The sequence below is a fragment of the Agelaius tricolor genome, unplaced genomic scaffold (assembly GCF_023055355.1).
Source record: "Agelaius tricolor isolate 1412-34295 unplaced genomic scaffold, bAgeTri1.0.p SCAF_22, whole genome shotgun sequence".
Taxonomy (NCBI): Eukaryota; Metazoa; Chordata; class Aves; order Passeriformes; family Icteridae; genus Agelaius; species Agelaius tricolor.
Genome location: NW_027269282.1, coordinates 1,590,778 through 1,608,444, shown reverse-complemented (window position 1 = coordinate 1,608,444; position 17,667 = coordinate 1,590,778). Strand labels below are relative to the sequence as shown.

The 17,667-nt window shown below is 55.7% G+C and overlaps 1 protein-coding gene across 4 annotated transcripts in view; it reads left to right on the top strand.

Moving 5' to 3' along the window:
* The window catches only part of SEMA4G (semaphorin 4G), a 29,619-nt gene that overhangs the window by 5,357 nt on the left and 6,595 nt on the right, over nt 1-17,667 (top strand). For 2 of the 4 annotated variants that reach the window (XM_071445953.1, XM_071445952.1), the window contains exons 3-4: nt 15,622-15,835; nt 17,007-17,155. In XM_071445953.1, coding sequence (XP_071302054.1) covers nt 15,712-15,835; nt 17,007-17,155 — 273 coding nt within the window. In that variant the 5' untranslated portion in view covers nt 15,622-15,711. Of the gene's footprint in view, nt 1-5,475; nt 5,631-15,621; nt 15,836-16,951; nt 17,156-17,667 lie in introns of those variants that run through there. The other 2 variants (XM_071445954.1, XM_071445955.1) reach the window with 2 other exon arrangements.

Below are 17,667 nucleotides of genomic sequence, written 5' to 3'. Positions count from 1 at the left end.
AGGCAGGTCAGGACCCTGCCCTCCCGCAGTCTCACCAGCCCTTCCCTGAGGGCACGCTGCCGACAGATCCGGAGCCAGGGAGATGCTTTCCGCTGGCTTAGGGAGGTTTGCAGACAAGCAAACCAACCCAAACCTGCCAGCTCGCTGTGTGAGCGCCTGTCCTCCGTGAACTCCCGTGCGCCTCTTGCAGCCGGGCTTGTGGGAACGGATCGGAGGCTGCTGTGACTCAGCTGCTTCTCCCTTGAGAAAATCTGCCCTGGCACGGTGCTTGGCTCTGCGGCTGGGGCTGCCGGCACCTGGCAGCCTTCATCAACAAATGGCCTTGGGCAGAACATCCCAATTTCCACTGCCAAGCATTTATGGGAGGAGAAATGCAGCATGTGATCTTGCAGGAAGTGGAGGCAGCAACTCTGTGCTGTACTGAGCTGGGGGGAAAAGTCCCATCCCTCCCTGAAGCTGAGCCTTGGGCCGGAGGGGCTGCAGCACAGGCTGGCTCTTCTGGTCTGCCCCTGCCTTTTTCCATCTCCTTATAACTTTCTCAGACAAATTCTTCTGCAATTGTAATTTTCCCCACTGGCTCTCAGCCTGAAGAAACAGTGGTTTGGAAAGTTTGCTCAATGACTTGAAGAGAAGAGGCTCCCAAGCCTTTCATGCTCTGTGCCCATTGGAATATTTTTTTTCCTGGGGCTAATCTGTGGAGCATCACACTTGGCTTGATGAGTCCGTGACGCTCTCAAGAAACAAAGCCAAGCCTGGTGAGTGTGTACTCAGCTGCTGGGAAGCCCCAAGTGCTGCTGTCAGAGTCCAGGCAACACCATGTGGTCTTTTCTGTTCCTCTGCTCCACACAGATCTGCTGGCCTGGAATCTGGGCAGGCTGCTCCTGTGGGGGGAGAAGGAGACTGATGAGGTTTCCCCACTCCCCTGTGGCATGGGGCTGGTGTTCTCCCCATGGGGGTTTTTTTCCATGGAGGCAGGTAAAGCAGCAGTGCAGGTCTCACAGCACAGCTGAAGGATGGAGGGGCCTGGAGAAAGGCTGTTTTGCTTGTTGCTTTCTCATGTCAGAAGGGGAAAGTACCCGTTTTTCCGCTGGTGGTTTTGCCTTTATAACAAGCCTCTCGCTGTGGTGTGGGCTGGCACGGCCTTAGCCTGAGTTTCACAACTCCTTTGTGGGTTTCATAAACCCCAGCGGCTGGAGCACCATGATTTTGTAACTCCCAGGTGGCTTTTAAACCAGTCTGGAGAGGAGCTTGAAATGGTTGGATGCCTGCTGCCTCTTGGACTATAGGAGGCTGGCAAACCAAATCCCAGATCTGGAGTTTTATCTCAGTTTTCTTACCTGGGGCAAGGGAAAGACAGTCTGCAGGTACTGCTGAGCAGAAGCCAGGCCTGCCTTAGGAAGCAGTTTCCTACCAAATGCTGGGAATCCTGGTCAGCCCCATGGGTTTGATAAGTACCAATGCCCTGCTAGTGCTGCAATCCCAAACCAGAACCCTTTGTGACACGCTGCTCCCATGGTGTGCACCCTGCCAGTGTATTTCTAATTTAATCCTGGCTGCTATTTGATCCTGCTAAGTTGTTTGTCTTTACACCTCTCTGATCCATAATGAAATCATCTGTCTGACCAAACCTGGTTTCCAGTAGTGGGAGAGGGGACACAGAGCCGTGGGGAGTGTGGGGGTCTTCTGACAGCCACCCTGGACACCCCAGGGTGTCTGGAACAAGATCTTATGTGTGGGACATCCATAAGATTTTGGTTGTGCAGGATAAGCCTGAGAGGGGCCAAAGGGGCTGGGGGCTGGCACATTTTGGGACTGCAGGCAGGGTGAGGGTCCCTTGGGGCCCAGGGTGACTGTTGGTGCCGAGCTACAGCCAAGCCAGACAATGGCTCATCCCCAGCAGACCTTGAGGCAGAGCAGTGTCATGCATTAAGCACCCTGAATCACATCCCTGTGTGCTCTGAGGGGTCTGCATGTCCCTGCAGGAAGGCTGAAGGCTGGTGCTGGCTGGGGAAGTGTCTCTGGCAGGGAGCAGCTGGCAGTGCTGCTGCCCTGGGAGCTGAGCTGCAACCTGAGTGCGGGCAGGTCGCATCTCCCTGCTCGGGGCGAGCGCAGCCTGCGTGCTGGGAGAGCTGATCTGTGCTAATCCCATCAATATTTCACGGTGTCGTGGCCCTGTTATAATTCCTCGCATCATTTGGGATGCCGGCTGGGATGGGGGTGTGGTGCCAAGTGAAACATGAGACCTGCCATGGCTTTGCCCTGGCTCCCTGGGCATCTGGGGGGTGAAAGAGGCTGTGAGCTTTTCTACTGGCTGCCACAGGTAGAGTTGTGTGGCAGAAACAGGTGAACTCAGAAATGCTGGCTCTTGGCATCAGCCTGGTTTTGCCGTGTGCTGGAGTGGTGGGGCTGTGCTGTGCTGGGCAGCTGGCCCATGCACGGGTGGGGCTGTGACACGGCAGAGCCTGCTCTACTTGGTCCTCTCTCTGTGGGACACAGTGTTTAAATGACAACAAGAGGAAATTAAACAGTAACCAGTCTCTGGGATGGTGATGAGGGCACAGAAACATTTCCTTTTCCTAAAGGCTGTTTGGACTAACAGGGAGAGACCACTACAGACAAAATCTGGCACCATGTCGTGACTCAAAGGGTCCCTTGTTTTGGGCTGGGATAGGAGTTGCAGGGCTGTAAATCCTATGAGGAGCAGATGATGGAGCTGGGGTTGTTTAACCTGGAGAAAAGGATGTTCTGGAGAGACTGTGTCACTCTCTGGAATTGTCTGAAAGGAGGTTGTAGCAAGGTGAGGGTCAGCATCTTCTCCCAAGTAACAAGTGATAAGACAAGAGGAAATGGCCTCAAGCTGCACCAGCGGAGGTTCAAGTTGGGCATCATGAAGAATTTATTCTCTCTAAGTGTTGTTAAGTATTTGAATGGACTGTAAAGGGAAGTGGTAGGGTCACCGTCCCTGAAGATGTTCAAGAATTGACTGGACATGGCACTTAGTGCTGTGGCTTTCTTGACCAGGTCTTGTTTGGTCAAAGGTTGGACTCAATGATCTTGAAGATCGCTTCCAACCTTAATGATTCTATGATTCTAGAGCTGCCCCAATAGGAAATTCCCCTTCCAGCACCTTCCTGGATCTGGGCTAGGGTTGAAGCAGGAGCCAGACCTCCCTGCTTAGCAGAACTAATCCATGGATATGAGGAATGCAAGTACAGGAGAGGGTTGGGTCTGTTTGGGCTCCTGCTGCCGGGAAAAGTGCCTCTCTGACTCTTGGGAAAGCCATGCAAAGAAGAGGAAGGTCCTGGCCTTCAACCTCTTGGAGCCCTAAATTCCTTCAGTTAATCTCATGGGGGCAGCAGAGCAAGCAAAGCTCTGAAAATAGATCTGTTTCCAGCTGCCAATGACTCGTGTTAATTAATTAAAGCCTCACAAGCTCGGGCCTGTAAAAGCCCAGTGCTGGTCGCGCCAGGCTCGGCTTGCTCTGCACTCACGCACTAATTATCCTACTGCAAGGCCAGCAGCTAACGAAGCTCCAATTTGTGCTGGCTTCGGCTTCCAGCCATGTGGGAGGCAGGGAGTGCTGCTGCAGGATGGGATGGGTACAGTGCCCTGGGTAAGGGGGAGCTTTGGGCAGCGCTATCCCAGCCCTGGCATCCCCTTCCCCAGCACTCATGGACCACCTCTCCCCATAACTGACCCCACACACTCCAGCTGTGCCTCTGCTAAGGTAGGGAATAGGGTTTGGAGAGGGTGTGGAGCACCAGCTGCCTTGCAGCACCTGAACACCCCATACCTAGGTAAGACAGGCTGGCCAAGAACGTCCCTGCCTGGCTCCCGTCCCTGCCTGGCTCCCGGTGCGTGGGCCTCCCACTTCCGCAGGGTGGGCAGAGGGGCGAGGCAAGGTGAGGCGTGGAGGAGACGCTGGGGTTTTGCCCAAGGACAGGAGGAAATGGTAATTAGCCTCTGGAGCACAGAGGAGGCGAGGGCAGGAAGGCAGGGAGTGCTCCAGGAGGTGGGTAGCGTCTGCTCTGAGAGAGGGGACAAGGAATGGGCCTTGGGATGTCATGCTGGGAGAGCGAGTGGTGGCTGCTTGGGGAGTGTGTGCAAGGGTGACAGAACCACCTGTCATCAAGAGCACTAGGATGAGTCCCTCCTCAGCTGAGACCCATTGGTGGGTGAGGGCTGGGGGGATTCAAACCCTGTTACCCTCCCTCCCACCTACAGTGTTTATGGGAGGCAGGATCCTGGCAGTCAGAGGCCCTGGGAATGGCATGTTAGTCAGGCTCCCCACAGGAACACCCTGGCCCTGCCATCTTTACTGACCCTTGAGGTCCAGAAGGTGGTGGAATCTCAGCTAGGGCTGACCCTCATTCCCAAACAATGCTCAGCAACTCTGGCACAACCTGCTCAGCCCTATGCCCTGCTATGGGTCTGGCTCCAGGTCTGCAGGGTCTGGGGTTGGGGTGGTCTTTGTCCCCTTCCTGGAGATCTCACCCCTGGGACAGGCTGGTGTGGAGTGGAGGGGTTGAACTGGCATCCAGAGGTGATGGTGCTGGGACTGGGCACCACATGGCTTTGCAACCACAGGCTGGCATCACCCGGCCACCCTGCCAGCTCCAAGAGAGCTGTAATTCAGCATACACAAGTACAGCATTTCCCCACCTCCTGCTCCAGCTGATTTCCAACTGCCCTAGATCCAACCTGCTGATTACACACAATGTTGGCTCAGAGTTCGGTTTTGGGAGGCCTGCTGCTGCTGTGAGGGTTGAGGAGGGAGGGTTGGCCAGGTGCTGGAAGCTTACGAAAGGAAAGCAAACACAGGCCTGGACTTGGCAGCTCCTCCACATGGGGAGGAGCTGCAGAAGCCACCCAGGATAAAAAGGCTCCACACAGGGCCCCAGAGAAACCATTACCTGCCTGTGTTTCCAAACAAGCTTCCGCCATGCGTGAATGGCGAGACGTGCTGAGAGCAGGGAGAAGATGGGGCACAGTGCCTGACTCAGGCGTGCAGTGCAGGATGCTGGGGTGACTTTGAGGGGCAAGACACCTTAGTGAGCACCATGGCACTGGGAGGGGGCTGTGCTGTGCTGACACTGGTGCCTCTGGCTGAGGTTTTGGTGTGATGGTACAGGTAGCATGTGCTTGCTGTGCTGGCAGAGTAGGATGGCACTTATCCGTGTTCAGTCACGCTTTTTCACAGTCCTAAGTCCACAATATCAGCCCTTTGCCTCTCTGACTTTGCAAAGGGAATTCACACGGGCTTTTGGGGGCTGCATCACCCAAACCACCTGTGCTGAGTGAGCCCCCGGCCCACTCTACGTGTTAGGGGCTGCACGGTAGCCTCCCGTCCCTGCCTGCCGCGACTCTGCCGAGGGACATGCTGCCACCTGCTTCCACGCAACGCAGGCAGGGGCGGCCCTGCTCCGCCCCCCTCCTCCTCCTCCTCCTCCTCCTCCTCCTCGCGGCCCCACGCTGCGGGCCGATCCCCCGCGCACGGCGCTGCCGGCAGGGGGCGCTGCGGGGCGCGGCTCGGTCCGCACGGCGGGGCCGCGACAGCCGGGCTGCGCTGCGAGCCGAGCCGAGCCGAGCCCGGCCGAGCCCTGCCCTCGCCCGCCGTGCCGCCCCACCAGGCAAGTACCGAGGGGCCGCGAGCAGCGGCGGCCGGGGCGGGCGCGGGTCCGCAGGCCAGGGGGGTGCTGGGTTTGGGCGCCGCGTCCGCGGGCAGGATCCGGGAAGCTGGGTCGGTCGTGCGCGGGGTGCGGGTACTGCGCGCACACGGCTGGGGCCGGGTGATCAGCCCACGGGCAGGATCTGGAGTGCTGGGTGCGGGTATTGAATCGCTTGGGAAGTCCTGGGGTGCTGGCTCGGGGTCGGGTCTGGGTCTGCAGGTAGGGTTTGGGGTGCTGGATCCCAGCTGCTGAGTCCGCAGGTAGGATTAGGCGTGCTGGGTCCGGCTGCTGAGTCCGCAGGCAGGGTTGGGTTGTTGGATCTGGAGTGCCGGGTCTTGGCTGGGGTCCACAAGCGAGGTTTGGAATGCTGGTTCTGTCTGCTCGGGTGCTGGATCCGGGTGCTGAGTCCACGGGCAGGTTCTGAGGTGCTGGGTGTGGGTGCTGCTCACAGGAAGGGTCTAGAGAAAGACGAGCAGGGCTCTGACCTGCTGTGGTTGAAATCCAGGGAATAATGCGTTGGGGAAACAAGAGGGCAGAACCTCGGAAACGACAGGGAAAGGGATTCAGGGTAGGGCTGATGCAGGTGAGGATTTGGGGGTGAAGAGCCGGAGGGGAGGTGGGATATGCTGGATGTGGTGGCAGTGCAGGAGCTTTCTTTGGGGACAGGTTTGGGGTGTGGAGTGAGCTGGGTCTGGGGGACCTGGGTAGGAGTGGCGGGGGAACATGCTGGGGGTGTGAGGGAACGCGATTCTAGGAGTTACGGACAGACGGGGCACCAGCTCCGGGCAGGGAGGGCTGGATACTGCCCTTTCTTTCCCCAGCAGGCTGGGGGGATCAGGAGTCTGTAAGGATGAGAACTGCTGGGGGTGTTTGGGAAGGCTGAGCATTACCTGGGGTCAGCTGGTGTTTCAGATGGCTCGGATGAGGTACTAAAACCGATGCAGGTGGTGCAGTGCAATCCCTGCCCCCTCTCCTTCCCTTTGGAAATCAGGGGGTGGTCATGGAATGTGGCTTGTCTGAGCCTTGACTCGTCGAGATTCATCTCCTTGGGATGCATTGCTGTGGGGGCTGCAGATGGCCCCCAGGCAAAGCAGACCAGCCTGTGCTGGGGCTTCTCTGCATCTTCGTGCTAATCCAAAGGTAGAAAGTACCTGCAGCACTGGAATTTGGGGCTCTCTTTGCTCTCTCTATTAGTGCCCAGGTGAGCCAGTGACTTGTGCCTGGCCTTTAAACCAAGAGCGTGAACTGGGAGGGGGAACCGTGAAAAGGCTCTTCGGGTGCCAAAAAACCCAGTCTCCTCAGACAAAGAGGCTTCCCAAAATGGATGAGGAGTGCAGTTCTGCTCAGATGCAGGGAAATTATTAATAACAACAGCGGCATTTTTGGTGCTAGTTGGGCTGCCACTGCGGGCTCCGGTTGCTTCGCTTCCCTCTGCAGCAGGCGCTGGTTGGGGCCCCCCCCCCGAACCCCGAAGCTGGGCAGGGTGACCCTGGCAGCCGCAGATGCTGCGTGTGTGCCCTGCAGGACAGGTCTGTGCTTCATCTCGGTTTGGCCAGGCTTGCTCTGCCCAGAGGGATGAGGGGCAGGGAGCTGCCCCCCAGCAGGAGAGATCCCTATCAGGACTTTGTTTTTGTGTTGCAACCTGAGGGGGGAAAAAAAAGGCAACAAATCCAAACCACCCTTTCAGCTGCTGCAGATGAGGCTTTGTTCTCCCCCTCTGCCTTTTCCAACATCTATTTGAACATTTCACCACTTTACCCACCAGGAATGCAGCGGGTTTGCTGGAGCTGGAAGGTTTATTCAGCAAATCTGGCAGGTCATGTGCCGGGAAAAAGCGTGCAGGTGTGCTTAGCAAGGCTGGTGAGGGGCCTCTGCTGGCCCCGTGCAGGAGGGCAGCGGTGGGTGCAGGGGAGATGTGGTGCCAGCCTCGCCTGGCCGCGTGTGGGGAATTTCCTTGCACTTGCCCGCCGGCTCTGCTTGGCATCTTGATGAGACTTGTTGGGAAGCACCTCATGTGATGGGTGGTTTTGTGAGAGGGGGCCTGTCCTGGGGACCTGCTGCTCGTCAGAGAGGAGAGGTGATGCCCCCAGACATTTTTATGTAACCTCCCCCGACAGTGGTGCTGGGTGGGTGCCTGTTCCTGTTCAAAGGTGAGAGCTCCCTGCCTGGCTGCTGCTTCAGGAGGAAATGCTGCCATCTCCATTCCTCCATTCCTGGCTGGCTGTGCCACCAGCTCCTCGTGATTTACAAGCATGAGGGCTCTGCCACAGCAAGGTCATCACCAAAGCCACCCCCTCCTTCCTCCTGGGGCCTGAGCTCTGCTGTTCAGAGACCAAGGGGGCCCAGGGTTTCAGACTCCAGGTAACTGTGTGGGGGCCGGGATGCATCTTCGTGGTTCAGGGTGTGCTCTGGGTTCTGCTTTTCTTGTTGCTTAAAAGATCCCTCCAGGTACAATCCCACCTCCGTTACCTGACAGAGGGAGACTGTTTGCCTGTTGCAAAGCCCAGCCCATGTAAATCATGTGGGGATCTGATTTTGGGGCAGCAAAGCTGGCGGTATGCAAACAACTGTGGGAAAGGCCAGATGTTACTTCTTTTTGCTGTGCAGTTTTGAATGCAAAGTGGAATATCAAAATTGGGTTTGACCCCGAATTGAAGCTTTGTTGGAGGGAAAGCAAAGGAAACAAGAAGATGTTGTCGAAACTAGAAGCCCTAAAACTGCTCCCGTCATCTGGTTTTGCTGGACTTTGGAAAAGAAAACAGTTTATCTTTGGAATAAATAAAAGGGAGAGGAACAGGCTTGCAGCAGAAAGCCCCATGTTCACTGCAGACCAGCTGGATTGTGCTCCACCTCTTGCCCCTGCTTCCTAGGGACCCCAGGTTGTGTGGGATTTCTGAGCCTCTGTTTCCCCTTGTGAAAGCCCTGCACCGTCCCGACGGTGGGAACCCCAGGCATTGCCAAGAAACATCTTTGAAACTCAAACCTGGCTTTGTAAAATAACTGGAAGACAAACCGGCTCTAAACAAACACCCAAGTTAATTCCGTGTCTTGCATTGTATGAGCCCAGTGAAATGAAACAGTGCAGCCACAGGGACGGGCAAATGGATTCAGATGCTTTAAAAAGCCCTGAAATCTGCTGGCTTTGAGATGTCCTTTTACATTTAGGGTTGGGATTTTTTTCCTTGTTTTCTTTCTAATTGTTCCTGGGAATTTAATTCTACAATTATTTTGCTGCTTCTGCTGAGGAGACAATGTGCTTCAGCCACAAAGCCTTTGAAGGCTGAATTGCAGATCACATCCAGTGCTGAGCCACTTGGATGCAGACGCCCCCTTGCTGGGAGAATTTGCTGTGATGTGGAGGGCTGTCTGTCTGTTCGTTTGTCCAGGCTGCCGAGGGGCTGCCGGCCAGCGGTGAAGCTTGTCATGCTGCAAATGAAAAAAGGATGGAGCATGTTGGGCTTTGGAGGTGATGTTGCTAGCACCAAGCCTGCCTAATGATGGGGGAGGTGGGAGCGCCAGGGATCTGCATCCCGTATCTCAGGGCTCAGTGGCTGCTCTCTGCTTCCCCCATGTCCTGGGTTGGAGGCGTGAGAGTGGAGTCAGAGCGAGGCCACAAAGTCTCGGCACCATCCGGTTTCACTTCCCGGCTGTTGCACGACTCCCTGCTGTTCTCTCAGGTGCTCCCAGGCTGTGGGGTCAACCCAGGGCTGCTGCTGTGGCCTTTCCAAAGGGGAGAGATGTGCTGTGAGAGGGAAGAGCCATAGGGACTGTGTCCTCACTGCTGTCCTGCAAGAGTTAATGGCCTCCAGCATGTGAAGAATTGCTCCTGTGAGGAAAGTTTTGCTGCTCTGTCCAGGGCTGGCTGTGGCATCCCTTGGTGCTCTCAGTCCAACCACTGAGCTGCAGGGGTTTGCCCTTCAGCCTCCCCTCCTTGTAGCCTTCCAGACGATCTCCTGGCAAGGCCTCTGGACCCAGGCAGGGAACTGTTTCAACTAACAGACAGTGTTGGTGGATTCTCCTTTCGGGTGGGCAGTGGAGGAGTGATCTCTTCTGCTGTCATGGGCACTGTGCTCTTGCTGTCTGCTTGTGTGGTGTCATGAGCAGCTGGAGCAGAGCTGTCCCCGTGCCTGGCAGCCATGGCACAGGGCAGAGTAGCTTTCCTTATTTTCTCAGTCGGACTTTTTTGGGTGGGTTTGGATGGGAATGGCTGGAGATCTCTCATGGGGACTTGGCACTGAGCTCTGTTGCTGCCTGGCAGCCCCTTTGAATCTCCTGCTTCACATCAGACCGGGCCTGATGGAGGAGAGGAACGAGTTCTTGTGAGATTAGCGAAAACAGGGAGCTTGGGAGAAGCTAACACACCCTGATCCCTGCAGCCCTGCAGGGATGACACCATGAATCCCTGCTCCTTGTAGGGTGGGCAACATTCCCCACAGGAATGCAGCAGGGGGATGTCGATAAAGGCATGGGGCTGGGGGCAGGGTGGGAGGGGTGGGGGGCAAATCTCTTGGAAACTGGGCTGTTGTTAGTTTTATTGCTGACTGCTCAGCTTGTCTTTCCAGGAATGTTTGGCTCCCTCCACTCCCTCCAGCACTGGGGCCCCTTACACTGTCCCACATCCCCGACTGTCCCTACTCTCTCTCCCATCCATCACTTGGCTACTTCGCATGTCTCCTCCCTGCCGTGACATTTCTGGGATCAGAGCTGGGTGCTCTCCTCTGCTGGTGGCTGGTGAGGACTGCTGTGGGAATTCAGAGCCTGTTCCCATGGCCTGCAGGAGCCTCCCACCCGCCTCCCTGGCTCCACGATGGCTGTGCTCTGCGTGGGGGCTTTGCGTTGGGAGCAGGGCAGGATACTCTGTGAGAGGAGCTGAAGTTGCAGCTCTTCCTCCCCTTCTCTGTGCCCAAATCCCAAATTTGGGTAAAGGAGAAGTACATCTGCTTCCTGAATGGCGGAAGCTCTAGTGTGTGTCTGCTGAAGCACCTCAGGGTCACGCATGGTTTTGTTTAAAGAAAGCAAAAATAAACCCAGGGAGGGGCTCCCAGGAGGTCACTGTGCTCCTTCTCTCCCTGACCCAGCATGGGTCCCCTCTTCCTGGAGGGCATTTGGCAAGTTAGCATTTTTTTCTTGTGTTGTTGACAAAAATCCTGTCTGGTTGAGAAATATCTGTGCAGCAGCGCCAGCCCAGTCCCACGGGTCAAATCCTGCCCCTGCAAATCTGTGCCGGGAACAGCGGCTTGTTTTGGGCTGGCCTTTGGGGGTGCTGCCACGGGGGACCCATGTCCTTGCAGGGCAATCTGGGCACGAGGCCAGGAGCAAACTCCTTGAACAAATGGATGGACACTATGGGCTTGGGGCGGATCTGATGTTTTATCATTTGCTGGTTGGGCTCTGCAGCAGAAGCAAAGTGCTGGAAGTTCGTCAAGGGCTGAATTAAAGTTGCCTGGCAACCTCCATCCCAGCTCCTCTTCCCACATCTCGCAGGATTTCCCACCCAAGGTCTGCCGCCTCCAGGGAAGGGGGGCCCAAAATGCACCGCGCTCACACCAGGCTGGGGCCAGGCTTGTCTCCCTTCCCATAACTCACTGGCTGTTCCCATGCCCGGCAGCCTGGACCTCTCCCCACCTCACCATCCCCTGGGGCAGGTGCCTTTCCCCCAGCCTGCCCCAGGAACGGGCCAGGCTGTTTCAGCTGAACCTGAGAGCAACCTGAGTGGATCTCCTGGGGGGTGGGACAGTTCAGTGACAGTGGGAATGCGAGTGGCTGCAGGGGGATGTGCCAGGCTTGGCATCAGTGAGTAGAGTGGAATCGGCTGCATGGGGTTTGGAGTGCCCAGGCTCCAAAAAAAGCTAAGTGCAATTGGTGTCTTCTGGTGCGGTGCCTGGGGATTTTGTTAAGGCTGTTTTGCAGCTCCATAACCCAGAGAAGACCCACTGGAAATCCCTGTCTCCCACTGGGAAACTGGCAGTGCTTGCTTGTAGTCTGTGATGCCAAGGGGAACAGCCCATGATGGAGGAGGAATGTCCAGCAGCCACTCTGGGAGCCTGCTTGGGCTTTACTAGATCTTGGTGGAACAACTATAAGCTGTCTAGGGAGGAGTGGGATGGGAAAGTGTCTTATCCCACTCCGCAAATCTGTCCTGCCATCCAGAATGGATGCTGAGGGTAAGCTGGAGAAGTGCTGCTCCCATGCACCTCTTCCTTTCTTTCTCCTGAGTTCCTTTGAAATTAAAAAGCTGGCATAATTTTTTTTTTTGAGGAAACATCTATGGGGGGCCTGTGAGACCCTGTCTGTGGTCTCTCCCAGACCCTGTCTGTTTGGCAGCCCCACAGACACCACAGCTTCCTTGCAGTGCAGCTTGAAAACACCTTGTGCTCCCAGGTGTTGCTGCCTTGTGACTTTGAGGACCATGGGGCGCTGGGAAGGGGCTCCTATGCCCACAGAATGTCCTGCTGCAGTGGCTGTTGAGGTGTGTGCCAGCTTTGGCTTGTTTCTTTGGCCAGATCCAGGTTGGTGAGAGTGTGAAATTCACTCATCAAAAGCTTTCTGCTCCTCCGGAGACGCTGGTCATGTGGATTTTAAGGAGGTGCCAACTGGGCCAGCCCGTTTGGGTGTGCTGTGCCTGGCTGCCGGTGGGAGGCTGAGGCCAGCACAGTCATGCTCACACAGCTCCCGTGGTGACCCAATAAACCCAGTCAGACCTGACCGGGGCTCGCTCGCTGCCCTGTGCGCTCACCCACGCCTGCACGCCTCTGCTGCCCCGCTGCTTTCCTGCATTCCCCAGGGACCAGCAAACACATCCCACCGGTGAGAGACGGTACCTGGCTCCGGCTCTGTGCTGGGAGCTGCGGCTGAAGCCCGTAGGGGCACTGATAGCCAGCGGTAGGAGGGTGGGCTTTTACCTCTGTGGATGTTGCGCGTTGTGAGTAGAGCAGTTGGTTCCTGGCTTCGCCCCTCTCAGGGTGTCCGTCAGTCCTGTGCCTGTGTCCTGCATCCACCGTCCTGCTTCTTCAGCATCACCAGCCAGCGACGGGAGCCTCAGTGGGAGTTGAGGCTGGACCATCAGGTCCTATGTTGGCCCCTCGGTGCTGGGAAGTAGGTGAGGTGCCAAGGGACTTGGGAGCTCATTCCTGGAGAATGGGGTGGGCTTTTCTGGGCAGTTTTTCTCTTAAACTCCTAGCTTTCTTGGAGCTGCTGCTGCTTTTTAGCTTCTTCATCTCCCCTTTTTGTTTCCCTTCCCTAGAGAAAACTCTGTGCGTTTCCATTCCCAGCTTTTTTCTATTTCTTGTTGAAGTGCTGGATTTGTGTAATCCATCTTCCCCCAGTCCTAGTGGTGAGTCCCATGGATCAAGTCCTCCTCTACTTCCTGCCTGAGCCCTCAGCTTCACCCTGAGCTTAGAACGTGCACCCTGACAAGGGGGAAGTGATGGGTTTGGGGGTGTTTGGTGTGGCTGCACACCAGGGTATTGACCTCAGGGTAGTAAAGGATTGTTTCAGTTCCTTCTTGCTTTTTCTCCCCAACTCTAGGTATGAAAAATAAGAACTAGAAAGTTAAAAAAAAAAATAGGGATTCTTGGAACAGCCCTTCTCCTTGAGTAAATATTAACTGGCTCTTACAACATAACTGACTAAATGTTCTTTAGGACAAAGTTACATCTGATCTCGGTCAAAGGAACCTTTGGAAATGGGCATAGCTGCTTCACTGGAAAAAGCGGAAGAGCCCAGCCCTGACAGCATGGGAGGCTGCTTCCCCCTGCCCAGCCAGGAACCCTGCACAACATCCCAGTTTAATATATTTTTGTTTTCCCCCTGTACTGGCTCGGTGTGTATGATGGTTAATGTTAGCTGGGGCTGGCTCACAGCACCATGCTGGCCCTGTGATAAACACCATCCCTGCCACCCTGGCCAGCCACACTCCCAGCTCCGCTCCCTGGCACATCAGGAGCCAAGCAGCAGGCAAAGTTCAGGGTTTGTTTGTGCAGGGGAGATAAGCTGAGGACGCCCAGGGCTGTTACTCATTTATGAGAGATCATTGTTTGCCTTGTCTTAAGGAGGTTTTTCCTCTACTCTGCTCTCCCATCCCAGGTGCAGCAGCTCTTGTGGCTTGTGCATGATTCCAGACTTGTGTCCCCATGTGGACACTTGGGGAAGGGTCCCTGTAACTTCCAGAGTGGTCCTGCTCCCACTGGTGGGATGGAGATGTGTCAGCATGGGACTGGCCAGGGTGCTTTGGTGCTCCAGGTGTGACCCCACCACTTGCTTTGCCCAAAGCTTGGTGGGTTTGGCTCATGCTAGACATGGTGCCACCAAAGCAAATTGTTTCTTCTTGATGTCTGTCTGCACTCACCTGCCTTGCATTGCTGTGCTGTCATTCATGTGCAGACCCTTTGTCTGTACAGGGCTTGTCCTGGAAACAGGAGTAAGCTGGAGTGAGCCTGCTCTGGGATCTGCTCCCCAGGGAGCTCAGCCCGGCATGCAGCACCCTACATAAACCCAGGGCTGGATGCTTTTGGGTGCTCTGTGCTGGTCTGGGGGGACAGTGGGGCAGCAGGGAGAAATATTTCCCATCTGCCTCATTCCCAGAATGCTCTCGGGCAGCCGCCAGTGCAGGTGTGAGGTTTGTGTCTGAAACCCCTTGAAGGAACCAGCACTTTGATGCAAGCTCCAGAGCTATGGCTGAATCCACATCCAGCCCCTCACTTCTCCTTCTCAGCCCCAAAGCCCTCTTCACCTTGGTTTTACCTCCCTTCTTCTTGGGACTCAGCAAAGTATTTGCTTCAGGGAAATTGTTTGAAGTGAGCGTGTTTGAGCAAATTCTCTACAGGGTCAGGTATTTGGGCTTTATATATATATATATATATCTATATGTGGGTGTATATATGTATTTATAAACCTCTAAGCAAATACTTAGGTGCTGGTTGCTTACTGGGAGCTCTCCAGCTCAGAGATACCCAGTCATCTTTTTCCTCCTTAGTGCCTGCAAGATGAGCTAGTGGCTTTGCTCAGTGCAGCTGCAAGAGGTGGGGGTTATTTGTGAGGGATCGAATGCATGAAAGTGAGAGCTGAAGTAGATGTGGAGCTTCAAGGCAGCTTGGGATGAAAGAGAACCTGAAATCTTGTGGAAAAACACAGGAGGGAAAAATTGTTTCCGCTTGAAAAGATTTGCTGAAGATTCCAAGCAGTTCCTGTATGGATTTTCCTTCACCTTACATCCCTGAAGCATCCTTTCCAATGCCTCAGTCCTCTGGAGTCTCATCACTTCATGGGGGGCAAAGCTGGGGCCAAGGACCATGTCCTTGCACAGCAGGACATGGTCAGCTGGGCTTTTGGGAAGGAGAGGAGACCTTGGGCTCCCCAGGACCCTCACTGTTGCCATTCCTGCTGCAGCCACTCTGGGGGTGCAGTGGGTCTTGGGGTACCCCTGTGTGCCAAGAGACCCACAGAGAGGCTTGGCCCTGAGCCCCTTTCTCTGCTTTTGAGGGAAAAATGTTTCTGCTTTTTGGATGTGATATACAATGGGGGGGATCAGCTGCCTCTGCTGAAACATATCCTTCGGTCAGGGGGATCTGCAGGAGCAAAAGGCTGGGGGTAAATGAGGGATGAACCCAGAGAAGACTTGAAGGAAAATGTACCTCCAAGCAGCTGACCCAAGTGCTCAGCAAGCAGCTCCCTGCTGTGACAGAATGGTTGCTGACCCAGGGGGATGCTGCAGAAGGTCACTGTGCTCAAACTCCCCTCCCTGCTCCGTGATGGCTGCAGGCTCCATGCCTTGTGCTATGCTTTGCTTTCCCCTTGAGCAAATGAGGGTTTGTTTTTCCCTGAAGCCATCCCTGGTCTGAGGCCGTGCTGGGTCAAGCATCCATGCGTGTGTGCAGCTGGCTCCTTCCCAAGCCTGCCTGCTTGTGAGGTGCTGGGACAGCAGGAGTGTCTGAGCCAGCACTCTGTGTTTCAGGAGGGTTTGGTGGCCAGCCCTGTCCCAGAGAGCTGGAGAGCCCGTGCTGAGGAGTGGCTGTGCCGGCCCGGCGGCTGAGAGAGCAGGAAGATGAGCGCAGGGCCGGCACATCTCCTGACAACTCTCTTCATGGCAGCGGCAGCCATGGGCTACCTGTCCCGGCGCTCTGCCACCGACCTGGATGCCACCCCCAGGACAACAGTCACCTTTGATGGTAAGGGGGTGTGGGTCCTGGTGGTGGCAGTGAGGTTTGGGATTTTGCTGGCACTGGCCTTGGTGCATTGTGACTGCATCTAAGCTTTGCCACCCACCTGGAGCAAGGGGCTCAGCCTGGGAGAGTGGCTACATGGGGCCTCTGATCCCCTGGGCTCCAGAAATCAGAGCCCACATGGCTGTCTGGTATTGTGTGCCCCAAAGAAATGAGCATGGCAAAATCATCTCCCCAAAAGCCAGAAGGGGACGAGGATGTGCAGTCAACCAGCCCTGACCAACCCCTGGCCCTGCCCAGCAGCCCTTGGAGGGTGTCCTGAGCTGGCATCACACCTGGACTGGGATCTCATGGCCCAAATAGTCAGCAGGAAACTTTCTTCCATGATTTTCTCTAAATGACACTGAGCTCTTGACCTCCAGCCTCTGTGGTGTCAGTGAGCCCAGCAGTGTCATTGTCCCTTGGTACAATGGGATCCACATGGCATCATTGACCTCATTAGTGAGGCTCAACTCAGCAATTGATGGTGGGAGAGTTTCATTGTAGCTGGGGTGCCCTTTTCTCTCCAGGCAATGCCTATTTTCTGGGAAAAATGGGGAATCATTCCTTTTCCAGCTGCCCACAGGGTCCCAAGCTTCATAGAATTTTCACTTCCTGCTGGTCCCTCTGGCCAGGGCTGAGTCCTACCTCACACTTCTCAGCACCTCAAATTGGATGGTTTCATTGGCTTGGTGGACAGGAGCACTCAGCCTCACAGCAGAATCACTCCCCTTGTGTGACAGTTTTGGTTCAGGTTTTTTTATCCTTCCCTGGGCTGGCTGGGCTCAGTTCAGAGACAGAGTCACTGCCAGCATGTTTCTGCTTTCTTCAGCAGTTTCCCAAACAACATGGCAGGTCCATGCCCAGCACAGACATTGCAGCTCCCACCCCTGAGCTGTGCTTTAATTAGCGGAGAGAAATTTCCTCTGTGACCTGAGGCCGATTAATGCCTTTTGCCTTTTACCAAACCTTCTCCTTTCCTTTCCTCCTGCTGTAACTGCTGTCACCCAGCACTGCCTGCCTGATAACCTCAGCAAGTGCCATCCCACCCACTTCCAGCTCCATTCTCTTGTCTTTTCCCAGTGGCTCGCGCTGTGCCTGCCCCGGGGTCCCCCTCAGCCCCCTGTTCCCTTTGCAGAGCTGTCGGGAGTCCGGCGCTTCACTGCACACACCCTCAACTACAGCACCCTGCTGCTGGAGGATGAGCGGGGCATCCTCTACGTGGGTGCCAGGGGAGCCATCTTCGCCCTCAACTCCAGCGACGTGGCCGACGGCTCCCACCACACGGTGAGCCACGCTGCCCAATCCCCATCCAAATCGTGGCCACTCTATCCCTGCTCAACCTCCCCCTCACCATCTCAGGTCCTACCTGGAGGTGATGTCCCCACGTCTGTCCCCAGGTCCCCTGTGGACACCTGGTCCTTCTCCCCAGCCAGGCAGCGTGGGGACAGCGGTGGGAGACATACCCAAGCTCAGAGCTGCCTGTTTCAGGGACACCCCAGCAGAATGAAGGGCAGGGAGGGAATCACACTCTTTTGCTCCCCCAGGGAAGGATATCCCAAAATCCTCCAGGCTCCTGCAGTGCTCTGGGATGTCTGCCCACTAATTGGGGTGTGGGACCACTCTTGACCCAGGCTGGTGGGATGTGTGCAGGGTGCCATCTTGTGTTCTGAGCAACCATCCCTCCCTAAACAAATAAATAAGGATTTTATCATCTCTGATGGCTCTGATGAAAGCTGGAGGTTACAGTGACAGGGGGACCATGCAGTGATGGGGGTCATGCAGTAGCAGTCTCTCTT